Source organism: Montipora capricornis, chromosome 5 (assembly GCF_036669925.1).
Source record: "Montipora capricornis isolate CH-2021 chromosome 5, ASM3666992v2, whole genome shotgun sequence".
Taxonomy (NCBI): domain Eukaryota; kingdom Metazoa; phylum Cnidaria; class Anthozoa; order Scleractinia; family Acroporidae; genus Montipora; species Montipora capricornis.
Genome location: NC_090887.1, coordinates 4102897 through 4129893, shown reverse-complemented (window position 1 = coordinate 4129893; position 26997 = coordinate 4102897). Strand labels below are relative to the sequence as shown.

The window sequence follows — 26997 nt, the reverse complement described above, 5'->3', positions numbered from 1 at the left end:
TCCAGCACATCAAAGAGCGATTTGCCACAGGAGCCCCATACAACCAAACCATAGGTGACAGATGGTAAAATTACTTTAAAATAAAAATCAGCTCTCGCCGAAGTCGGTAAAAAATACAAGGACCTAAGAAGATTCAGTTTTTGTGTGAAGGACTTGATTAACTCTTTAACGTGAACGTTCCAATTAAGCTCACTGTCAATCTCAACGCCTAAGCACCTAGTTGACTTGACTTGAGTGACGACACTGTTCCCTAATGATACTGCTTGCAACGCCCCAACAACCTGGCCGCGCATTAAGATCATACACTCGGTTTTACCGCAGTGGGGTATGAGGCGATTACGGCAACACCACTCATACAACTTCTGGAGGACGCTATTCAAGACAACGACAACCTTGTCCGGAGATGACTCAGCCACGTAGATGGTCGTATCGTCTGCATACATGTGAATTTCGCATTCTCTACCTCCAGCACAATAGGTCGCCCGCAACACCAACTGCTTGCAACTTTTCCAGCAAGACATGGTGAGAAATAGAGTCAAAGGCCTTTCGAAAGTCTACAAAGGCGATACCAACTACAAGGTTTTTATCAAGTGCCCGTCTCCAGTCCTCGATCATTTTTACCAATAACTATCTCTACTTCCGTCCCTCCTTCTTTCCTTCCTTCCTTCCCTCCTTACTTCTTTCCTTCCTACCTTCCTTCCTTCCTTTTAACAATGGTCCATGGGGTGGTCAAGGGCAAAATGGTTAGAACTATTCTCAATCTCTGTATGCCAGATTTTTTGTCCTGCATTTTTGCTCATTAGAATGCAACTTTTTAAGTAGTAATTTAATGAATCATTGCAAAAACACAAACTATCCGAAGTCACTTCATTTCATACGGCGATTTAGGCGTCTGATCATTCTCTAGAATTTCAGAGAGATCAAGCTGTTTACAACGCCACCGCAGTAAAATCACGAAACGTTACTCAACTGGCATGATTTCTCTTTCGGTTTTAGCAGTATTGTAATTTTGATTCTTGTTTCACCCTCGACAAGAGCATTATTTTGTCGTTTAAATTTGCAAACGTTCGAGTGGCCATCTGACTTTTATCGAAATTTATACCAATCTTGCCGCTTCAGTGATTCTCGAGAGACGAGATGAGACTCAGGTAGCTTACTTTTGAGCAGGACTGTAGTTTTGTACCTTTTAAAGCTACTGTGACTGGTGAAAAGAAAAGAAGCTGATGCAGACAATTGCAGAGCGAAGTGAGTTTAAATATTGTAAACTAAATGGGAAGTTTGACTGCCCTTAAATTGGTAAGTATGATTAATGAGCAATTCAATCAAGTGTAATACTGCTACCTCGCAAAGAAGACGTTTTTACTTGAGCCAGAAGTGTTCTAAGAGCTGTAAGCACAAGTCTCCTGAGCAGTTCCATTACGAGAAAGTCTATCATTCTGATAAAGCACTTCAAACGGCGAAGAACACCTCTCCATTGAGACATCTGGGTAAAAGTTGGTTGGCCATCTCCACCCTTCCCTTGAAGTAAAGACAAAATAATATTGCAAGGTCGGTAAGATTTTTCACTCCTTAATTTAAAAAGCAACTTTTGAGCAGTTTTGCCTTTGACAGTTGGATTTGGTTAGTAGATATTTTTCTAATTTTGATTTTTTCTGCAAACACTTCATTTAAGCAGTCCTAATGGCGCTTTAATGTCCTTGGATTAGAGTGTCCTTAAACTATCTTTTACTGTCTAGATCTTCTTTTGCAAGTCGCGTTAAGTACCAGCTGTAAAAATTGTGACCAAATCATGGTAATGATGGATCTCCTTCCATTTCTTAATAATTATTGTGAACTTGGTTTCTTCCTAAAAAACGAGACTTTTACTGAAAAAAAATGAAAAAAGACCATTTTTTTACAGTTGTAGCTAAGTTACCTGGCCTAAGAATAGAAGCGAGGCTCCCAGTGACCCTGCTTTGATGCAAATCCTTGTGCTTTTCTAATGTTAATGTAGACTAATTATTAGAATTACAACAACACAATTTACATGATAAAAGCAGTGAGGTCTGTATCAATACAAGGTCAAGGGCAGTCTTGCAGCCATTCGTAGGCTATAAGGTCACTGAGCAAACAACTGTAAAATGGCCTATTGCTCCAGTGCATGTCCCAATCAACATGTCTAGGATTGTAGGTAGTTCCTCCACAGCCTATAAGAGTATCTGTGGAGTTTCGTTCTTCCAATATACAGTGTATCAAAGAGTTTCTTAACATTTAACTACTTTAATCACCTATCTTGAAATTTGGTGCATGTCTAAGACAACTATTATCAAATAAATAATAAAACTGACAACGTATGCTGTACAAGTCATGTATGTTGGTATCTAGCAACAATTTTTCCCGAAAGCCTTCACAAATTTTCAGTTTGATCATTCTTTGACTCTCCATATGTTCCCAAAAAACACTTAGTTTTCACGTCATGCAGTTACTCACAGTACTGGAAATATTAACTTTGACTACAGACAAGTTGGGAGTTACCAGGGCTGACTATCAGATCACTCATAAACAGTAATCAAACTTAAGGTAAACAATGTTAACAAAAACACTCAGACATTTATGGGACATTTCTTGCAACAAGCAATGTTAAACAGTGATCCAGACCTTTTGGAAAAGAAGAAAACCCTGAATAACATTTTGTTCTCATTTCAAAGTTAAAGATAATCTTATAATGTCACCTTTTCCAATCTTGTTACCCATGTTACCTGTTTCTTTTTCTTTGATGCTAGTTCTCTCTTTTGTCTTGGGTGAATCCATTCTGTCAGACCTTCCTCGTTTGTGATAAGCTAAAAATGAAATAAATGCATTTCAAAGTAGAGCGCCTATTAAATATGAAAAATTTAGTAAAAGTCCAGCACCTGATGGAGAAGGATAAAGTATACACGTACATCAGGGACAACGTGAATACATTGGATAAAAAAGGAAGACCCCATTGTTAAGGTCAAAGGGTTGGAGTGGATCACTGTTTTTACATGTGTAGTTTTATTTCAATTGATAAATTTCTAACAGTTCCTATAACCCCCCTGTGAAAAAGTCCAAAGATCAAGCACTGGGCCAATTTAGTTCAGTGATCTCTTTGCTATGAAGAATTTGTCATTTTAAAGGTTAACTACTAGCTCTTTTATTGTGAATGGAACACACAAGAAGCACAGATATATATACTTTAGTAGCAAGATTATAAATCAGCCAGTATGTTGTGAGTTGTTTAAAGGAAAACCAGAGTTAATCATGGGTTTGTAAATTCTGAATATTAATGAACATTGGCCAGCTCAATCATTCAGGGCCTGCTTAGAGAAATAAGACAAATAATGCCCTTGAATGAAATTAAATGCCCTTAATTTAAAGAGTTTGAAATGTCAGTCTTCTTTTTAGTTACACGTACCTCACAAGCCTCTTTAACAATTTCTACAACATTCATCCTCAACTTGGCCAGTTTTTCCATTGCATGTTCAGCTTGTCTTGACTGTGCCTCTACGAATTCATCAAGTGTGAAAGTAGCCTTATTATCAAAATGTAGAAGACAGATAGCATGCTCTTTTTCACCAACTCCTGTAATACTACTGCAAGCCCTCTCACACAGTGCTCTAACGCGAAGGATAGCTTGTTGAAGTGCCTTTCTTGCGGAGAAGAGGCAACTGCAAACTTCAGAGCTGAAACAAATACCAATTTCTCATTCATGTCATTCTCACACAAGATGGATAAATTTTGTATACTGTACAAGAAAATCAATTATCTGTTGAGGTGCTGAGGTGTCTTACATACAGTGTACACGCAGCTGTACTTTAGGACTTATGATCACTTGCAAAGAAAACTAATCTTAGCGTGATTCCTATTCGCTGGCTTTTGACAGTCGACTCTGAAATGACTTCTTTCCTTTTCTGGTCGCTTGATGAGGATTTGCTTGTTTTCTCTTTAAACTCTTGCAATTCAAGACGAATTAATTGCCTAACTGGTGAATTTGACAGTAAATTTCGCTGGAAAAACCGATATCACACTCATCCCTTCGTGATTCATGCGATCAGTCGGTTTTTCGGGTGAAATTAACTATGGAATTCACTAGCTAAGCCAGCAAAGAAAATGTTATAATTAGGCAATATCCAGGAAAACCAAAACAAAGACAATTCCAAAGCCTTTTATTTTCACTAATCTTACAGCCAGTAAGAATAAACAACCCAGGACCTCTGATTTTAGGCTTGGCTAAATCTATATATTATGGTCAATAATTGACACCTGCCAAATAAGGTATCCGCTGACCAGTATCACAAGACCATACCGTGGGTTCAAGTTTAGAGCTCATTTATTAGTCGTCAGCTGTTTTTTTTTTTCAAGTTTACCGCTGACCAGGTACTGTTTTTTGATTGATCACAGGTCCAAGCCAGGACACCTAAATATATACGAGGCTAATTTTCATGCACTTTCTGTGGCTTGATGTACATGGCTACATGCCCATACTACGTCAACTTAACTGATGAGAGTGTAATGTGAAGTGCTAAGTATCTACCCCATATTAACCATGTGAGCATTAGCCCTACTGATGGAAATGGGCCCACACAAGGACATCAGTAGGGCTAATGCTCACATGTTTCATATGAGGTAGATACTTAGCACTTCACATTACACTATAATCAGTTATGTCTGTTCAGTATAAGAGCTACACGGCCAATGTTTGCAAAGACGTTATCCTTGCTTGTACTCGTACATATTAATTGCCGTGACTTTAACATCTTCAGTTCCCACAGCCTGCTCCCGTCTGACCTTGTAGCTCAGTTGGTAGAGCAACGGTGACCTAACCCGAAGGTCGTGGATTCTATTCCCACCCTGGTCAGAGTTTTTCTCTGTCCTTGTGTGGGCCCATTTCCATCAGTAGGGAACGCTCACATGGTTCATATGGGGTAGATACTTAGCACTTCACATTACACTTTAATCAGTTAAGTCTCTATAAACCCAGTTTTAATTAGATTTCAATTCAAAGAATTAACATTGAACCTCGTCACCGTCACACTGACCTGCTACTGCTGTTCTTCTGAAATCTCACATTGTTCTTCCAACAAGTGTAGCCTTTCCACAATCTGGAATCAAGCAAATAAAACATTGGCTATACATGTACCAGCATTCTACTTAATACACAATTTTAAATTAGTAATAATATTATTATTGTTTTCAAAGCACCCCATCTCTGACCTTAAGTTATGTTAAAAGACCCTTAAGCTAATAGGCTGGCTGGCTCATCATGTTTTCATTAAGCAGCCAATCATCTCAGAGGTCAGTAACATCTAATAATTTTATTGTAAAGAGTACATGTAGTTCTTAGTCACAGATGAAAGAGCATGAATTCCTAATTATTGACTAATCAAGGCTGCTCACCTGAAGTTTGAGAATGTAGGAAGAACAAAGATTGTGTTGAAACTTTTCCTTTCATAAAGCCACCTCTTCAAGGGAGTTAGATCACTATCAAATCCCTCTCGGGTCTGAAATGAAGTTTAGTGCACTCAATGGCTAGTTAATTAAAGAGGAAGATGTCACATAACATGTGTACGGGGACCTCCAAGTTGCTATTGCTAGCCCCCAATGTTCAGTCAAACATTTGTTGATGACCGTCTCTGACCTTTTAAAAGTAATTTAAACTAGCTGCCCTTGAACTTTCACTATTCTTGTATGAATAATTAGTAGGAAATTGTGCCCCCAAGAGCAGCACTTTACACTCTTGGGGTAAATGCAAGATTACATTAAAAGGTGTTTGTTAGGCCCACCTTCAATTGACAGACTTTTCGACTGTTTGTTTTTGTTATGGAAATTCGTATTGCTTATCCTAGCGATCTAATTGGATGAATCTCAGCTTCCGGCAGAATTTTCCTATATGAAAATTGTTCCGCGGCACGCAATGCCTGTTGGTTAAAGGTGGGCCTTTAATATGTTAGCACTATGGTCACTAGGAATGTACTGTCTGATGACATTAAGGATTGACTAATATATGTACATAGTGGATTGCCCAGTGGACAAAAAACAGAAACATTCTCCGACAGACAGCAATATCTACAACAGGTGACTTCCCTTTCTTGGTCACCAATGAAATTGTAACATTGAATTATTACATCAGAGCATTAGTATTACTGTAACAACATACGGATTTCTCGGGGCATTTTCAGATGTGATCGATGAAGCTTTGAAAGCTCATCCATTTTGATCGATGAATCAACGGCCATAGCAGTTTCAAAGAAATTGATCATTTTATTTTCAGCACATATTTGAGGGGTATAAGACTTCATTTTTGCGCAATTTAGAAATCTCAGAAAGGGTACTGCAGCAGCAATTAAGAGACAATTGATAGAATATTAATTCTTGAACATTAATTAGCTGGACCCCCAAAATTTTGTAATGGAGTCCCCCAAATGTTTCAAGAAGGGGTCCAGAGGACCCCAAAATATGAAAACCTGGATACACCTCTGTAATAATAATGTATGTGGGTTGAGTTTGTTGGTTCTCTTCTCTGCTCTAAGGGGTTTTACTCTGGGAAGTCCAGTTTTCCTCTTTTCCTCAAAAACCTGTAGATCTGTAGTGTCCCCAAGTAATAGCCTCAGTGCTAAACTTATCACTGAAAGATCACTGATCCAAGACCCAGGTCAGTGCCCACCTGACTGAACAATAGCAATGTTGCGACAAGTCACTTTGTAGCCATTGGAGTTCTGTTTCAAAAATTCATGTCAAATAAATGAATTCATAAACAGTACTGTTAAAGAATAAGACTTTTTTGGCATTCAGAGCTATAAATATGACATAACAAAATCCTTTTTGTCAAGACAACTCATCCTTCTAAATCAATGTTAAATGAAAATAACTGCACAAAGTCAAGAAAAAAAAATGGAAAAATGGGCCGGACCTAATTAACCTCTCAATCAACCAAAACCATGTGGCAGTAATGTTATTGCCACATGACCAATTTACACTGTATATGCAACCTAAAAGGTACTTACTAACTGAAATGCTTTGCTAGTAGTTGAAATTGTTTTCCATTGAAACTACTGTTTAAAACCTGACAGACATGTACCTGCGTCACAGCAGAAGCAGTGATGGTGAAATACTGTGTGGCTGCCTGGGCTTCCTTTGACGTCACACATATCAAATCATAAGGATTGTAACGTGCTCCTCTCACTCCTCGATTTTTTGGAAGACAATACAAGAATTTTCCATCATCCTCTTTTATGTAGAGTCTATTAATGTTGTTAACATCCTCATCAGGGTCGAAACCATCAGCAATTGCATCCAAGTCTGTGCTCATGTTTAGCCTGTGACGTAGCTTTCTAATAACGTCTGTTACACTAAGGCCTAAGAATTCATCATCAGTGAAAGGAACACTTCCATATAAACTTGTCAGTGGAACATTAGCATTGACATAAGGTGTTTGCTTCATGGAGTGGGGAGAGCCAGAACGTGCAGATGATACTTTAGGCTTGTGTGAGACAGGTCTGCTGCGTGGGGGTTGCCATGATGCAACAAAAGAACTTCCTACATCGCTGATTGCACCAAGAGATGACACAGACTGTGCCTAAAATTAAAAAATAACACAATCATTCCAACACCCGTTTTCTTTTCCTTTCCTTTTCCCCTCCATTCACTTTGTTTCTCTTGCTCTTTCCTAACTTCTTCATTCTTCCTTCCTTCCAATTTAGTTGGTATTGCATGAAGATCATAAAAAATCTCCATAATTTGACCTTGACAATGGAGAACCATGACTGGTAGGAAATAAAGGCAATGAGCTACCAAGACGAAGGAGTCAAGTTGGAAAAAGAACCATTATTAGAGAAGTTTTCAAATGACTGTCAACATGCAGTAATTACATGATTGCAGTTTATCAACCAATAAATAGGAAAACCAAAAATAAACGCAACTTGCTGCCCTGCATTTCCTGAGCGCATTTGTTGTTAACTTGTGGTCGCCATTAAAAGGCAACATTTCTAAGCATTAAAGGTGTTTCTAGATTTGTTGCTGTGGTTATTGCATAGGCTAATGCTCATTACTTTCCCAAACAAAAATTGGCATTTGGCATTGGCATTTGTTCATTAAAAACGTTTGTCAGATCAGTGCAAAATCAATCACTTTCCAGCAAAATTTGCCAAGAAAATTCCCGCAAAATTGGCTGTTTATTGCCGATCGTTTTTCGACTAAATTTGCTCTAATAATTCCCACGAAATTACCACGAAATCGGCTATTTTTTCCACGAATTTGTCAATGAAAATCCTGCAAAATTTAATTTTTTTTTCACTACCTATCACAAGCACTGGTTCTTGGTTAACTTTGTATTAAATCATTGTGTTAACATCTTTGGCACGCACCTGACCAACTGATTTTCTATCATCTGAAACTTCACTTGTGTGTTCCATTTTTGCCATCCCAGGAGATATAAACTCTGGCCCACTTTTGAAAGGATCACTCCCATTTAAAGACATCAACAACTGTGATTCTAATTCAGCTGAATCTGATGCTTTTGAAATGCTCTCCTTCCTGGGCTCTGCAGTTCCTTGTTTCACAGATACCGGTTCCTTGGGAAAGCCCTGATTTCTTTGAGCCTGTAACCTGTTGAAATCTCTTCTGAATAGAGTGGTTCTGTAGTTTCCCATGGCTGACCGATTACCACTTTTGGTAGGTGGATGTGGCACAGCCTGGCAAATTTAAGGTAACAAAAACAAGTTAGAATGATGTACCATCTACAATCTTGGGCACATAACTGAGATATCAAATAACGTTGTTTGGAGGGGAGGGAAGGGGGAATTGTAAATAGAAGATTTATTTCATTGAAAAAATTAATTTTGTTTCGATATGGCAAAAGAAATCTCAAAAATGTTGTCCAGGGCCCGGTTGTTCGAAAGCAGATTAACTTAATCCATGATCAGAGTAAACTTTTGTTTCATTTTTTCTTTCGCTTATTTTTGTTTTTCAAGAGTGACCTCTTCTAACGTAACGTTTTGCCGAATATCAGCGTTGAACAGCATTCGGGAGTCTCCTTAGTTAGTTTTTAATCTGGGATTAGTGTTAATCGGCTTTTGAACAACCGGGCCCAAGATTGTAGTTTGCTACGACCAATAACACACCAAAAATAGCAAGACTACAAAACGCACAAGTGTGAAAATGCCACATAGATGAACTTAACAATGAGATCTAACAGTCTCTATAAAGCGTTTTCACATGATGTCACGGCAGCCATGTTGGTGTTCCAAAACAAAGGAATGGCGGCCATGATGGTGTACCAAACTAATCCTCTGGGATTTGACCTCTATTTTTATGCAAATAGTTTCTTTTGTTTCAGTAATCCAATATGGCTGCTGGTCATGTGAGTGAAAACGCTCTATAATCATAAAGTTTTCATGATCATAAAACCTATTACTCAAGCTGATACGAAAATTCATGGGACCTGTTTGAAATAAGATACTGTCAATAAATTAGTTTTCAGAATATTTTTTGAAACCTGTGTTTTAACAACTGATTGAACAGCACTATACTGTTACCATGGCAACAAATTCCAGTACACAAATATCAAAAAGTTACCTGTGGAAAACCCTTTTGAGCCTACCTTATTTTCTCAAACAGTCAGTATCATCTTTCAAATTGAGTACAGTCTAAATAATTAATGGTGAATGCCTTGTTGATGATGGAAGTGTAGTCAGTTTTCATCCTACCTTATTATCGGAAATAATTAAACGCTCCATGAAATTAATGCGAATCGTTAAAAGTTGCCTGGGGAACCTGAGGGGTTGATGATCTCAAAGTAAGAAACTGGATGAACTACATCTATGACATGAAAGACCTTAGACAGCAATGAGCAGAACCAGGTTGCTGACCAGCGGTTTTCGTTAAAACAATGGTTTGCTGGGGGTGCTCAGTCTCATGGGCTCAGAAAACCTGGTTGTGGTCATTGTTATTTAAGGTTTTTCGTATTACATGGGTAAAAACCTTGATTGGGAGGAGCCATCAGTTGCAAGCCTATGAACATAATACATTATACAACTAACAAAAGTGTTACAAGTACAGTTTAATTTGAGACTAGCCCTGAAAACATAATGAATCAATGGTCAATGCTTGCAAGCACATGTCAATCAAAACAAATGCAAGAGAATGCAAATCCAAGCAAGTGCAAGTCCATGCAAATCCAAATCCTGAACCACTAGATGATGCTGCCCCATTTAAAGGACACAGTTTTTGAATGGATGAAGAGGTTGCAAACACCTTGACTGACTCCTGCACTACCCCTCATTGATGACTGTAAAATCATCTGACATTAGACAGAGACAAATCTACTCAGTCTCACTCCCTGAGGAGTCAATGGGTTAAATCTAGACATTTCATCAATATCTATATAATAAACAGAACATCACATGGCTGCTTGGGGATACAAATTTTATCTTCTCGTCACGCCATCGAGTGAGAGATACTTTCAGCACGAGAAGATTAAATTTTTTATCCCCACACGGCCATGTAATATCCTCTATTTATTACACATAACATGCGAATTTTATTCCATAAAGCTCGTTTGTACAAATCTATACGCTTTAGTTCACGTGTGAAAAAGGCCTATACAGCCAATCAGAATGGCGTACAGCTATTTCACATGTGGAAGTATAACCAATCAACGATAGCGTAAAGGCGTTTCCATGCCAATCACTCGTGCATCTCGTGCAAATCGTGCAAATCGTACTTGTTTTTGAATTAAATCAAATTTGCATTTGGTTTTATTGTTAGTGAGTTTTTGTTTCTAATTCGCGTTCAGAAAACTATTTTAATGAAAATTCTCATGTTATGTGTAATAAACAGTTCACGACATAGAAAGTGCTTTGTACGGGTTTTATTCACTCGTTGTTTGTGTCAAAAACCCTCACTCGCTCGTTCCTCGCTCGTTCGGGTTTTTGACACAAACAACTCGTGCATAAAACCCCGTACGCCGCACTTTCTATGACGTAAACTATATTTATCCATCAGTTGGAAGGGATCGAGACTGAAAAATCCAGACTTGAATGGGATTCAGGCCCAATTGACCACTGGATTACACTGCATTTCAAGTGGGTGTTGTGTTGCTTCCTGGTGATTCTTGATTTAGGGTTTTAGACTATAGACCATTTTGAGGTTGTGTGCTTAGTTACCTGGTCTATGAATGAAAGTGAGGCTACAGTTGACCTTGTTTTGATATAGAGAAATCTCACTGCTTTTCTTAAGTAAATTCTAACTAATTAGCATGAGAACAACATCACTAACATAAGAAAAGCAAGGAGGTCTATATCATGACAAGGTCAACTCCAGCCTCACTTGCATTTGATGTACATTTCTGGACATTCAACAAACTTTTTTCTTTTAGTAATTGCATATAATTATACTGAAGTCTCTTCAAACTAGACAAAACATGGTACTCTTAAAGAGCGGATTCAAGAAGAGATTTACAAGAATATCAAATTTTGTTTCTTTGGTTACTGTTTTAACGAGCATTGTTTAGAGCACGTAACTGCAACTTCATGCAAAAAGATAGCGTCTGACGTTTCCATGACATCATGATCATGAAGCATTCATCAACACCATTTTCAAAATTAATAATTTTCGAAAGTAAAGGCTATATTTCGCAAATTATAAATCACCGAAAAATAAACAAAAGAATCCAGAGACATTTGGTTGTGGATCAGTCCACCAAGAATCTTTAACCTCATCTTTAAAACAAGTTCTCACCTGAGTTGATTGCGGTAAAGGTGGCGGAACAGGTCGAATTATCGCCCGATAAACTTCAGAATTTTCCGGTCTGTCATACAAACGCGACCTCAAAGATTCAATTGCTCCCCGGCCGTTGCTTACACTGCTTTTGGCCGGCTGATTTTCCCAGAACGAAATGTCATTCCTGCGCTCTCTACGAGAGAAGCCGCCAGTTCCAGCCGGGGACCCAGACGGACGACAGTCCACCTCGGAATTGTGGGGAACAATCGGGTTTGTTTCATCTTGATCGCCCATTGTGTCTTGTAAACAGAACGTTTGGGTAAGTCAGAGGGCAAAAAAGCTTTTTTATCCGATTTCCACTCTTTCACGAAATGTTATCTTGCAAATCATAGCACAGGGAAGCACTGGGCTGAAAAAGACCGCCGAGTATTTTGTTTCTTACGAGATCTTTCATTGGTTCATTCAGAAAAACCGCTTTTTGTTATAAAACCTTCTGTCATTGGTTCCCATTTTAAAATAGTTTTGACTTGTCTCTTCGCGATAAAAAGCTTCGTTTTCTGTGAAAAAAAACCAACAAAAACATGATTCTATGGGAATCAATGGGAATCCCGATAAACAACCGAGAAGATATGTTTACGAAACAATTCTCAATTAAAGCTTATTGCCGGTCACTTCCTTCGTGTTTTTTTTTTCCAGATTCGAAGCGAATTGAGCACTTATCAGGAATAAAGCGACCAGCAATGGCGATAAGGTTTGGCTTTTTAATTGAGAATTTTTTCGTTAAATTATCTTCTCAGGTCATTTATCCGGATTATCATAACTGTCTCATACATATCCTTATATTTTTGTTGGATTTCCCTCACACTGAGCTTGGGGTTCCTGTGGCAATATACGCTTTTTATTATACCACTTCCGCGATCCACTTATTTAAAAACTTGAGAAAGCCAAACGCCTTGTCGACAAGGTGGACAAGCCACAAAATAAATACAGTGTAATAGCGCTAGACATTTTTAAATAAAGCTTCACAGGCAGCACTTGTCACACCCTGTACCTCCAGCCGTGAGGAGCGTCGTACCAAACGACTCATCCCGGTGCGGCATTGAGGGAGAGATATGTCGGCCCCTAAACCATATGTGACAAATCCCACGCCTACTCTCAGCTCCAAACCGCCCTTGTCAATATAGCGTAAAAATTACATAGCTTATATATTGAAGGGAAAAGTCATTTTATCTCTCAAATGGTAAGCACTGGAGTCGCAGATTACAAAGTGCCCGCACGCGCCCTGCTAAAGGTAACATACATAAGATTTATTTCATCTCGAATTTCCGAAAAACTACAGGAGCTAATATCTTGGAGACATTACATTTACAGCTAAAATACATAGCATATTCGGATACCTAATAAGTACATAATATTTAAAGATATATTCATTAAAAAGAAAAGCCGCTGTACAAAATGCGGCCCAGCTGGATTCTCTTTTAAAACCAGTAAACTCATAGCTACGGATAAAATAAGGTAGCGCATTCCGCAACTTAGCTGATACGTAAGAAAAACAAGAACTAAGACCATAACTGGTTGTTCCAGATTTATTGAGGGACAGAATGTAATTTCCGCGAAGATCATGCATAAGAAGGGGACGGGAGAGAAAACGTAGTTTTCATATAAGCAGAAAAACCCCCGGTTTTTTCAAAAAAAATTCGATGAGGGCCAGTCTCGTGCTTCTTAAGTTGCCTCGCTCATGCATGCCCAAAAAGAATTCTGGGTAATTCTGCCATTCCGTGACAAGGGAATACTTGCAAGTCCCATTTCATAGTTTTTTTCATAAGTGTCGGGCCATCCAGTCCTACCAACAAAATAACGCATCGATTGAAGGTTTTAGCTTTCAAAACTTGCCCAGATTGTGTCAGTAGGTCCTGGAATTCGTCCACAGAAAGGCCAGAGAGACAACTTCACTCGTGAACCGCCATGTTTACAACAGAGCATTTTAGGCGTCCCAGTCTGCATGAAACCATCTCTCGCCTCTGTCTGAGACAAGACCAGACACGCACGGTTCTTACGTTACGTTCAACTAAAATGTCAATTGCTGGTTAAAAAAAAAAAAGAAGAAAAACACCAGCATGTTAAATTTTTTTTTTGGTAGGCTAGGTATCGAAGAGCCAGAACATTTGCGCATGCGCTGACGGAATGTTTAAACAAGAGAAAAAAACGCAGTACCTCCAGACACCGGCGCTGGAGCGTCGTACCAAACGAGTCATCCCGGGATTTCGGCCCGTGCGATCGCTTTTGGACGCAGTTGGCCCTTCGCTGCTTTCTGCTACCGACCTTGCCTCCCGGTACGGCATTGAGGGAGAGATATGTCGGCCCCTAAACCATATGTGACAAATCCCACGCCTACTCACAGCTCCAAACCGCCCTTGTCGATATAGGGTAAGAATTAGATAGCTTATATATTGAAGGGAAAAGTCATTTATCTCTCATATGGTAAGCACTGGAGTCGCAGATTACAACGTGTGCGCACGCGCCCTGCTAAAGTCAACATACATACAGAATTTTCGATAAACTACAGGAGCTAATATCTTGGAGACATTACATTTACAGCTAAAATACATAGCATATTCAGATACCTAATAAATACATAATATTTAAAGCTATATTCATTAAAAAGAAAAGCCGCTGTACAAAATGCGGCCCAGCTGGATTCTCTTTTAAAGCCAGTAAACTCATAGGCACGGATAAAATCAGGTAGCGCATTCCGCAACTTAGCTGATACGTAAGAAAAAAAAGAACTAAGACCATAACTGGTTGTTCCAGATTTATTGAGGGACAGAATGTAATTTCCGCGAAGATCATGCATAAGAAGGGGACGGGAGAGAAAACGTAGTTTTCATATAAGCAGAAAAACCCCCGGTTTTTTCAAAAAAAATTCGATGAGGGCCAGTCTCGTGCTTCTTAAGTTGCCTCGCTCATGCATGCCCAAAAAGAATTCTGGGTAATTCTGCCATTCCGTGACAAGGGAATACTCCCGATTCCCATTTCATAGTTTTTTTCATAAGTGTCGGGCCATCCAGTCCTACCAACAAAATAACGCATCGATTGAAGGTTTTAGCTTTCAAAACTTGCCCAGATTGTGTCAGTAGGTCCTGGAATTCGTCCACAGAAAGGCCAGAGAGACAACTTCACTCGTGAACCGCCATGTTTACAACAGAGCATTTTAGGCGTCCCAGTCTGCATGAAACCATCTCTCGCCTCTGTCTGAGACAAGACCAGACACGCACGGTTCTTACGTTACGTTCAACTAAAATGTCAATTGCTGGTTAAAAAAAAAAAAGAAGAAAAACACCAGCATGTTAAATTTTTTTTTTGGTAGGCTAGGTATCGAAGAGCCAGAACATTTGCGCATGCGCTGACGGAATGTTTGAACAAGAGAAAAAAACGCAGTACCTCCAGACACCGGCGCTGGAGCGTCGTACCAAACGAGTCATCCCGGGATTTCGGCCCGTGCGATCGCTTTTGGACGCAGTTGGCCCTTCGCTGCTTTCTGCTACCGACCTTGCCTCCCGGTACGGCATTGAGGGAGAGATATGTCGGCCCCTAAACCATATGTGACAAATCCCACGCCTACTCACAGCTCCAAACCGCCCTTGTCGATATAGGGTAAGAATTAGATAGCTTATATATTGAAGGGAAAAGTCATTTATCTCTCATATGGTAAGCACTGGAGTCGCAGATTACAACGTGTGCGCACGCGCCCTGCTAAAGTCAACATACATACAGAATTTTCGATAAACTACAGGAGCTAATATCTTGGAGACATTACATTTACAGCTAAAATACATAGCATATTCAGATACCTAATAAATACATAATATTTAAAGCTATATTCATTAAAAAGAAAAGCCGCTGTACAAAATGCGGCCCAGCTGGATTCTCTTTTAAAGCCAGTAAACTCATAGGCACGGATAAAATCAGGTAGCGCATTCCGCAACTTAGCTGATACGTAAGAAAAAAAAGAACTAAGACCATAACTGGTTGTTCCAGATTTATTGAGGGACAGAATGTAATTTCCGCGAAGATCATGCATAAGAAGGGGACGGGAGAGAAAACGTAGTTTTCATATAAGCAGAAAAACCCCCGGTTTTTTCAAAAAAAATTCGATGAGGGCCAGTCTCGTGCTTCTTAAGTTGCCTCGCTCATGCATGCCCAAAAAGAATTCTGGGTAATTCTGCCATTCCGTGACAAGGGAATACTCCCGATTCCCATTTCATAGTTTTTTTCATAAGTGTCGGGCCATCCAGTCCTACCAACAAAATAACGCATCGATTGAAGGTTTTAGCTTTCAAAACTTGCCCAGATTGTGTCAGTAGGTCCTGGAATTCGTCCACAGAAAGGCCAGAGAGACAACTTCACTCGTGAACCGCCATGTTTACAACAGAGCATTTTAGGCGTCCCAGTCTGCATGAAACCATCTCTCGCCTCTGTCTGAGACAAGACCAGACACGCACGGTTCTTACGTTACGTTCAACTAAAATGTCAATTGCTGGTTAAAAAAAAAAAAGAAGAAAAACACCAGCATGTTAAATTTTTTTTTGGTAGGCTAGGTATCGAAGAGCCAGAACATTTGCGCATGCGCTGACGGAATGTTTGAACAAGAGAAAAAAACGCAGTACCTCCAGACACCGGCGCTGGAGCGTCGTACCAAACGAGTCATCCCGGGATTTCGGCCCGTGCGATCGCTTTTGGACGCAGTTGGCCCTTCGCTGCTTTCTGCTACCGACCTTGCCTCCCGGTACGGCATTGAGGGAGAGATATGTCGGCCCCTAAACCATATGTGACAAATCCCACGCCTACTCACAGCTCCAAACCGCCCTTGTCGATATAGGGTAAGAATTAGATAGCTTATATATTGAAGGGAAAAGTCATTTATCTCTCATATGGTAAGCACTGGAGTCGCAGATTACAACGTGTGCGCACGCGCCCTGCTAAAGTCAACATACATACAGAATTTTCGATAAACTACAGGAGCTAATATCTTGGAGACATTACATTTACAGCTAAAATACATAGCATATTCAGATACCTAATAAATACATAATATTTAAAGCTATATTCATTAAAAAGAAAAGCCGCTGTACAAAATGCGGCCCAGCTGGATTCTCTTTTAAAGCCAGTAAACTCATAGGCACGGATAAAATCAGGTAGCGCATTCCGCAACTTAGCTGATACGTAAGAAAAAAAAGAACTAAGACCATAACTGGTTGTTCCAGATTTATTGAGGGACAGAATGTAATTTCCGCGAAGATCATGCATAAGAAGGGGACGGGAGAGAAAACGTAGTTTTCATATAAGCAGAAAAACCCCCGGTTTTTTCAAAAAAAATTCGATGAGGGCCAGTCTCGTGCTTCTTAAGTTGCCTCGCTCATGCATGCCCAAAAAGAATTCTGGGTAATTCTGCCATTCCGTGACAAGGGAATACTCCCGATTCCCATTTCATAGTTTTTTTCATAAGTGTCGGGCCATCCAGTCCTACCAACAAAATAACGCATCGATTGAAGGTTTTAGCTTTCAAAACTTGCCCAGATTGTGTCAGTAGGTCCTGGAATTCGTCCACAGAAAGGCCAGAGAGACAACTTCACTCGTGAACCGCCATGTTTACAACAGAGCATTTTAGGCGTCCCAGTCTGCATGAAACCATCTCTCGCCTCTGTCTGAGACAAGACCAGACACGCACGGTTCTTACGTTACGTTCAACTAAAATGTCAATTGCTGGTTAAAAAAAAAAAAGAAGAAAAACACCAGCATGTTAAATTTTTTTTTTGGTAGGCTAGGTATCGAAGAGCCAGAACATTTGCGCATGCGCTGACGGAATGTTTGAACAAGAGAAAAAAACGCAGTACCTCCAGACACCGGCGCTGGAGCGTCGTACCAAACGAGTCATCCCGGGATTTCGGCCCGTGCGATCGCTTTTGGACGCAGTTGGCCCTTCGCTGCTTTCTGCTACCGACCTTGCCTCCCGGTACGGCATTGAGGGAGAGATATGTCGGCCCCTAAACCATATGTGACAAATCCCACGCCTACTCACAGCTCCAAACCGCCCTTGTCGATATAGGGTAAGAATTAGATAGCTTATATATTGAAGGGAAAAGTCATTTATCTCTCATATGGTAAGCACTGGAGTCGCAGATTACAACGTGTGCGCACGCGCCCTGCTAAAGTCAACATACATACAGAATTTTCGATAAACTACAGGAGCTAATATCTTGGAGACATTACATTTACAGCTAAAATACATAGCATATTCAGATACCTAATAAATACATAATATTTAAAGCTATATTCATTAAAAAGAAAAGCCGCTGTACAAAATGCGGCCCAGCTGGATTCTCTTTTAAAGCCAGTAAACTCATAGGCACGGATAAAATCAGGTAGCGCATTCCGCAACTTAGCTGATACGTAAGAAAAAAAAGAACTAAGACCATAACTGGTTGTTCCAGATTTATTGAGGGACAGAATGTAATTTCCGCGAAGATCATGCATAAGAAGGGGACGGGAGAGAAAACGTAGTTTTCATATAAGCAGAAAAACCCCCGGTTTTTTCAAAAAAAATTCGATGAGGGCCAGTCTCGTGCTTCTTAAGTTGCCTCGCTCATGCATGCCCAAAAAGAATTCTGGGTAATTCTGCCATTCCGTGACAAGGGAATACTCCCGATTCCCATTTCATAGTTTTTTTCATAAGTGTCGGGCCATCCAGTCCTACCAACAAAATAACGCATCGATTGAAGGTTTTAGCTTTCAAAACTTGCCCAGATTGTGTCAGTAGGTCCTGGAATTCGTCCACAGAAAGGCCAGAGAGACAACTTCACTCGTGAACCGCCATGTTTACAACAGAGCATTTTAGGCGTCCCAGTCTGCATGAAACCATCTCTCGCCTCTGTCTGAGACAAGACCAGACACGCACGGTTCTTACGTTACGTTCAACTAAAATGTCAATTGCTGGTTAAAAAAAAAAAAGAAGAAAAACACCAGCATGTTAAATTTTTTTTTTGGTAGGCTAGGTATCGAAGAGCCAGAACATTTGCGCATGCGCTGACGGAATGTTTGAACAAGAGAAAAAAACGCAGTACCTCCAGACACCGGCGCTGGAGCGTCGTACCAAACGAGTCATCCCGGGATTTCGGCCCGTGCGATCGCTTTTGGACGCAGTTGGCCCTTCGCTGCTTTCTGCTACCGACCTTGCCTCCCGGTACGGCATTGAGGGAGAGATATGTCGGCCCCTAAACCATATGTGACAAATCCCACGCCTACTCACAGCTCCAAACCGCCCTTGTCGATATAGGGTAAGAATTAGATAGCTTATATATTGAAGGGAAAAGTCATTTATCTCTCATATGGTAAGCACTGGAGTCGCAGATTACAACGTGTGCGCACGCGCCCTGCTAAAGTCAACATACATACAGAATTTTCGATAAACTACAGGAGCTAATATCTTGGAGACATTACATTTACAGCTAAAATACATAGCATATTCAGATACCTAATAAATACATAATATTTAAAGCTATATTCATTAAAAAGAAAAGCCGCTGTACAAAATGCGGCCCAGCTGGATTCTCTTTTAAAGCCAGTAAACTCATAGGCACGGATAAAATCAGGTAGCGCATTCCGCAACTTAGCTGATACGTAAGAAAAAAAAGAACTAAGACCATAACTGGTTGTTCCAGATTTATTGAGGGACAGAATGTAATTTCCGCGAAGATCATGCATAAGAAGGGGACGGGAGAGAAAACGTAGTTTTCATATAAGCAGAAAAACCCCCGGTTTTTTCAAAAAAAATTCGATGAGGGCCAGTCTCGTGCTTCTTAAGTTGCCTCGCTCATGCATGCCCAAAAAGAATTCTGGGTAATTCTGCCATTCCGTGACAAGGGAATACTCCCGATTCCCATTTCATAGTTTTTTTCATAAGTGTCGGGCCATCCAGTCCTACCAACAAAATAACGCATCGATTGAAGGTTTTAGCTTTCAAAACTTGCCCAGATTGTGTCAGTAGGTCCTGGAATTCGTCCACAGAAAGGCCAGAGAGACAACTTCACTCGTGAACCGCCATGTTTACAACAGAGCATTTTAGGCGTCCCAGTCTGCATGAAACCATCTCTCGCCTCTGTCTGAGACAAGACCAGACACGCACGGTTCTTACGTTACGTTCAACTAAAATGTCAATTGCTGGTTAAAAAAAAAAAAGAAGAAAAACACCAGCATGTTAAATTTTTTTTTTGGTAGGCTAGGTATCGAAGAGCCAGAACATTTGCGCATGCGCTGACGGAATGTTTGAACAAGAGAAAAAAACGCAGTACCTCCAGACACCGGCGCTGGAGCGTCGTACCAAACGAGTCATCCCGGGATTTCGGCCCGTGCGATCGCTTTTGGACGCAGTTGGCCCTTCGCTGCTTTCTGCTACCGACCTTGCCTCCCGGTACGGCATTGAGGGAGAGATATGTCGGCCCCTAAACCATATGTGACAAATCCCACGCCTACTCACAGCTCCAAACCGCCCTTGTCGATATAGGGTAAGAATTAGATAGCTTATATATTGAAGGGAAAAGTCATTTATCTCTCATATGGTAAGCACTGGAGTCGCAGATTACAACGTGTGCGCACGCGCCCTGCTAAAGTCAACATACATACAGAATTTTCGATAAACTACAGGAGCTAATATCTTGGAGACATTACATTTACAGCTAAAATACATAGCATATTCAGATACCTAATAAATACATAATATTTAAAGCTATATTCATTAAAAAGAAAAGCCGCTGTACAAAATGCGGCCCAGCTGGATTCTCTTTTAAAGCCAGTAAACTCATAGGCACGGATAAAATCAGGTAGCGCATTCCGCAACTTAGCTGATACGTAAGAAAAAAAAGAACTAAGACCATAACTGGTTGTTCCAGATTTATTGAGGGACAGAATGTAATTTCCGCGAAGATCATGCATAAGAAGGGGACGGGAGAGAAAACGTAGTTTTCATATAAGCAGAAAAACCCCCGGTTTTTTCAAAAAAAATTCGATGAGGGCCAGTCTCGTGCTTCTTAAGTTGCCTCGCTCATGCATGCCCAAAAAGAATTCTGGGTAATTCTGCCATTCCGTGACAAGGGAATACTCCCGATTCCCATTTCATAGTTTTTTTCATAAGTGTCGGGCCATCCAGTCCTACCAACAAAATAACGCATCGATTGAAGGTTTTAGCTTTCAAAACTTGCCCAGATTGTGTCAGTAGGTCCTGGAATTCGTCCACAGAAAGGCCAGAGAGACAACTTCACTCGTGAACCGCCATGTTTACAACAGAGCATTTTAGGCGTCCCAGTCTGCATGAAACCATCTCTCGCCTCTGTCTGAGACAAGACCAGACACGCACGGTTCTTACGTTACGTTCAACTAAAATGTCAATTGCTGGTTAAAAAAAAAAAAGAAGAAAAACACCAGCATGTTAAATTTTTTTTTGGTAGGCTAGGTATCGAAGAGCCAGAACATTTGCGCATGCGCTGACGGAATGTTTGAACAAGAGAAAAAAACGCAGTACCTCCAGACACCGGCGCTGGAGCGTCGTACCAAACGAGTCATCCCGGGATTTCGGCCCGTGCGATCGCTTTTGGACGCAGTTGGCCCTTCGCTGCTTTCTGCTACCGACCTTGCCTCCCGGTACGGCATTGAGGGAGAGATATGTCGGCCCCTAAACCATATGTGACAAATCCCACGCCTACTCACAGCTCCAAACCGCCCTTGTCGATATAGGGTAAGAATTAGATAGCTTATATATTGAAGGGAAAAGTCATTTATCTCTCATATGGTAAGCACTGGAGTCGCAGATTACAACGTGTGCGCACGCGCCCTGCTAAAGTCAACATACATACAGAATTTTCGATAAACTACAGGAGCTAATATCTTGGAGACATTACATTTACAGCTAAAATACATAGCATATTCAGATACCTAATAAATACATAATATTTAAAGCTATATTCATTAAAAAGAAAAGCCGCTGTACAAAATGCGGCCCAGCTGGATTCTCTTTTAAAGCCAGTAAACTCATAGGCACGGATAAAATCAGGTAGCGCATTCCGCAACTTAGCTGATACGTAAGAAAAAAAAGAACTAAGACCATAACTGGTTGTTCCAGATTTATTGAGGGACAGAATGTAATTTCCGCGAAGATCATGCATAAGAAGGGGACGGGAGAGAAAACGTAGTTTTCATATAAGCAGAAAAACCCCCGGTTTTTTCAAAAAAAATTCGATGAGGGCCAGTCTCGTGCTTCTTAAGTTGCCTCGCTCATGCATGCCCAAAAAGAATTCTGGGTAATTCTGCCATTCCGTGACAAGGGAATACTCCCGATTCCCATTTCATAGTTTTTTTCATAAGTGTCGGGCCATCCAGTCCTACCAACAAAATAACGCATCGATTGAAGGTTTTAGCTTTCAAAACTTGCCCAGATTGTGTCAGTAGGTCCTGGAATTCGTCCACAGAAAGGCCAGAGAGACAACTTCACTCGTGAACCGCCATGTTTACAACAGAGCATTTTAGGCGTCCCAGTCTGCATGAAACCATCTCTCGCCTCTGTCTGAGACAAGACCAGACACGCACGGTTCTTACGTTACGTTCAACTAAAATGTCAATTGCTGGTTAAAAAAAAAAAAGAAGAAAAACACCAGCATGTTAAATTTTTTTTTTGGTAGGCTAGGTATCGAAGAGCCAGAACATTTGCGCATGCGCTGACGGAATGTTTGAACAAGAGAAAAAAACGCAGTACCTCCAGACACCGGCGCTGGAGCGTCGTACCAAACGAGTCATCCCGGGATTTCGGCCCGTGCGATCGCTTTTGGACGCAGTTGGCCCTTCGCTGCTTTCTGCTACCGACCTTGCCTCCCGGTACGGCATTGAGGGAGAGATATGTCGGCCCCTAAACCATATGTGACAAATCCCACGCCTACTCACAGCTCCAAACCGCCCTTGTCGATATAGGGTAAGAATTAGATAGCTTATATATTGAAGGGAAAAGTCATTTATCTCTCATATGGTAAGCACTGGAGTCGCAGATTACAACGTGTGCGCACGCGCCCTGCTAAAGTCAACATACATACAGAATTTTCGATAAACTACAGGAGCTAATATCTTGGAGACATTACATTTACAGCTAAAATACATAGCATATTCAGATACCTAATAAATACATAATATTTAAAGCTATATTCATTAAAAAGAAAAGCCGCTGTACAAAATGCGGCCCAGCTGGATTCTCTTTTAAAGCCAGTAAACTCATAGGCACGGATAAAATCAGGTAGCGCATTCCGCAACTTAGCTGATACGTAAGAAAAAAAAGAACTAAGACCATAACTGGTTGTTCCAGATTTATTGAGGGACAGAATGTAATTTCCGCGAAGATCATGCATAAGAAGGGGACGGGAGAGAAAACGTAGTTTTCATATAAGCAGAAAAACCCCCGGTTTTTTCAAAAAAAATTCGATGAGGGCCAGTCTCGTGCTTCTTAAGTTGCCTCGCTCATGCATGCCCAAAAAGAATTCTGGGTAATTCTGCCATTCCGTGACAAGGGAATACTCCCGATTCCCATTTCATAGTTTTTTTCATAAGTGTCGGGCCATCCAGTCCTACCAACAAAATAACGCATCGATTGAAGGTTTTAGCTTTCAAAACTTGCCCAGATTGTGTCAGTAGGTCCTGGAATTCGTCCACAGAAAGGCCAGAGAGACAACTTCACTCGTGAACCGCCATGTTTACAACAGAGCATTTTAGGCGTCCCAGTCTGCATGAAACCATCTCTCGCCTCTGTCTGAGACAAGACCAGACACGCACGGTTCTTACGTTACGTTCAACTAAAATGTCAATTGCTGGTTAAAAAAAAAAAAGAAGAAAAACACCAGCATGTTAAATTTTTTTTTTGGTAGGCTAGGTATCGAAGAGCCAGAACATTTGCGCATGCGCTGACGGAATGTTTGAACAAGAGAAAAAAACGCAGTACCTCCAGACACCGGCGCTGGAGCGTCGTACCAAACGAGTCATCCCGGGATTTCGGCCCGTGCGATCGCTTTTGGACGCAGTTGGCCCTTCGCTGCTTTCTGCTACCGACCTTGCCTCCCGGTACGGCATTGAGGGAGAGATATGTCGGCCCCTAAACCATATGTGACAAATCCCACGCCTACTCACAGCTCCAAACCGCCCTTGTCGATATAGGGTAAGAATTAGATAGCTTATATATTGAAGGGAAAAGTCATTTATCTCTCATATGGTAAGCACTGGAGTCGCAGATTACAACGTGTGCGCACGCGCCCTGCTAAAGTCAACATACATACAGAATTTTCGATAAACTACAGGAGCTAATATCTTGGAGACATTACATTTACAGCTAAAATACATAGCATATTCAGATACCTAATAAATACATAATATTTAAAGCTATATTCATTAAAAAGAAAAGCCGCTGTACAAAATGCGGCCCAGCTGGATTCTCTTTTAAAGCCAGTAAACTCATAGGCACGGATAAAATCAGGTAGCGCATTCCGCAACTTAGCTGATACGTAAGAAAAAAAAGAACTAAGACCATAACTGGTTGTTCCAGATTTATTGAGGGACAGAATGTAATTTCCGCGAAGATCATGCATAAGAAGGGGACGGGAGAGAAAACGTAGTTTTCATATAAGCAGAAAAACCCCCGGTTTTTTCAAAAAAAATTCGATGAGGGCCAGTCTCGTGCTTCTTAAGTTGCCTCGCTCATGCATGCCCAAAAAGAATTCTGGGTAATTCTGCCATTCCGTGACAAGGGAATACTCCCGATTCCCATTTCATAGTTTTTTTCATAAGTGTCGGGCCATCCAGTCCTACCAACAAAATAACGCATCGATTGAAGGTTTTAGCTTTCAAAACTTGCCCAGATTGTGTCAGTAGGTCCTGGAATTCGTCCACAGAAAGGCCAGAGAGACAACTTCACTCGTGAACCGCCATGTTTACAACAGAGCATTTTAGGCGTCCCAGTCTGCATGAAACCATCTCTCGCCTCTGTCTGAGACAAGACCAGACACGCACGGTTCTTACGTTACGTTCAACTAAAATGTCAATTGCTGGTTAAAAAAAAAAAAGAAGAAAAACACCAGCATGTTAATTTTTTTTTTGGTAGGCTAGGTATCGAAGAGCCAGAACATTTGCGCATGCGCTGACGGAATGTTTGAACAAGAGAAAAAAACGCAGTACCTCCAGACACCGGCGCTGGAGCGTCGTACCAAACGAGTCATCCCGGGATTTCGGCCCGTGCGATCGCTTTTGGACGCAGTTGGCCCTTCGCTGCTTTCTGCTACCGACCTTGCCTCCCGGTACGGCATTGAGGGAGAGATATGTCGGCCCCTAAACCATATGTGACAAATCCCACGCCTACTCACAGCTCCAAACCGCCCTTGTCGATATAGGGTAAGAATTAGATAGCTTATATATTGAAGGGAAAAGTCATTTATCTCTCATATGGTAAGCACTGGAGTCGCAGATTACAACGTGTGCGCACGCGCCCTGCTAAAGTCAACATACATACAGAATTTTCGATAAACTACAGGAGCTAATATCTTGGAGACATTACATTTACAGCTAAAATACATAGCATATTCAGATACCTAATAAATACATAATATTTAAAGCTATATTCATTAAAAAGAAAAGCCGCTGTACAAAATGCGGCCCAGCTGGATTCTCTTTTAAAGCCAGTAAACTCATAGGCACGGATAAAATCAGGTAGCGCATTCCGCAACTTAGCTGATACGTAAGAAAAAAAAGAACTAAGACCATAACTGGTTGTTCCAGATTTATTGAGGGACAGAATGTAATTTCCGCGAAGATCATGCATAAGAAGGGGACGGGAGAGAAAACGTAGTTTTCATATAAGCAGAAAAACCCCCGGTTTTTTCAAAAAAAATTCGATGAGGGCCAGTCTCGTGCTTCTTAAGTTGCCTCGCTCATGCATGCCCAAAAAGAATTCTGGGTAATTCTGCCATTCCGTGACAAGGGAATACTCCCGATTCCCATTTCATAGTTTTTTTCATAAGTGTCGGGCCATCCAGTCCTACCAACAAAATAACGCATCGATTGAAGGTTTTAGCTTTCAAAACTTGCCCAGATTGTGTCAGTAGGTCCTGGAATTCGTCCACAGAAAGGCCAGAGAGACAACTTCACTCGTGAACCGCCATGTTTACAACAGAGCATTTTAGGCGTCCCAGTCTGCATGAAACCATCTCTCGCCTCTGTCTGAGACAAGACCAGACACGCACGGTTCTTACGTTACGTTCAACTAAAATGTCAATTGCTGGTTAAAAAAAAAAAAGAAGAAAAACACCAGCATGTTAAATTTTTTTTTTGGTAGGCTAGGTATCGAAGAGCCAGAACATTTGCGCATGCGCTGACGGAATGTTTGAACAAGAGAAAAAAACGCAGTACCTCCAGACACCGGCGCTGGAGCGTCGTACCAAACGAGTCATCCCGGGATTTCGGCCCGTGCGATCGCTTTTGGACGCAGTTGGCCCTTCGCTGCTTTCTGCTACCGACCTTGCCTCCCGGTACGGCATTGAGGGAGAGATATGTCGGCCCCTAAACCATATGTGACAAATCCCACGCCTACTCACAGCTCCAAACCGCCCTTGTCGATATAGGGTAAGAATTAGATAGCTTATATATTGAAGGGAAAAGTCATTTATCTCTCATATGGTAAGCACTGGAGTCGCAGATTACAACGTGTGCGCACGCGCCCTGCTAAAGTCAACATACATACAGAATTTTCGATAAACTACAGGAGCTAATATCTTGGAGACATTACATTTACAGCTAAAATACATAGCATATTCAGATACCTAATAAATACATAATATTTAAAGCTATATTCATTAAAAAGAAAAGCCGCTGTACAAAATGCGGCCCAGCTGGATTCTCTTTTAAAGCCAGTAAACTCATAGGCACGGATAAAATCAGGTAGCGCATTCCGCAACTTAGCTGATACGTAAGAAAAAAAAGAACTAAGACCATAACTGGTTGTTCCAGATTTATTGAGGGACAGAATGTAATTTCCGCGAAGATCATGCATAAGAAGGGGACGGGAGAGAAAACGTAGTTTTCATATAAGCAGAAAAACCCCCGGTTTTTTCAAAAAAAATTCGATGAGGGCCAGTCTCGTGCTTCTTAAGTTGCCTCGCTCATGCATGCCCAAAAAGAATTCTGGGTAATTCTGCCATTCCGTGACAA

At 40.9% G+C, this 26997-nt stretch overlaps 1 protein-coding gene across 3 annotated transcripts in view; it reads right to left on the bottom strand.

Moving 5' to 3' along the window:
• LOC138049175 (dynein axonemal heavy chain 6-like) overlaps positions 1–12129 on the bottom strand; it is a 100059-nt gene extending 87930 nt beyond the window's left edge. For 2 of the 3 annotated variants that reach the window (XR_011132311.1, XM_068895348.1), the window contains exon 1: positions 1342–1514. Coding sequence is in view for 2 of the 3 variants with exons in the window: in XM_068895348.1 (XP_068751449.1) it covers positions 1342–1483 (142 nt within the window). In the remaining variant the exon portion in view is untranslated. Of the gene's footprint in view, positions 1–1341; positions 1515–2738; positions 2820–3415; positions 3684–5039; positions 5103–5397; positions 5502–7078; positions 7577–8363; positions 8691–11736 lie in introns of those variants that run through there. The other variant, XM_068895349.1, reaches the window with a different exon arrangement.
• Between the last annotated feature and the right edge of the window lie 14868 nt (positions 12130–26997).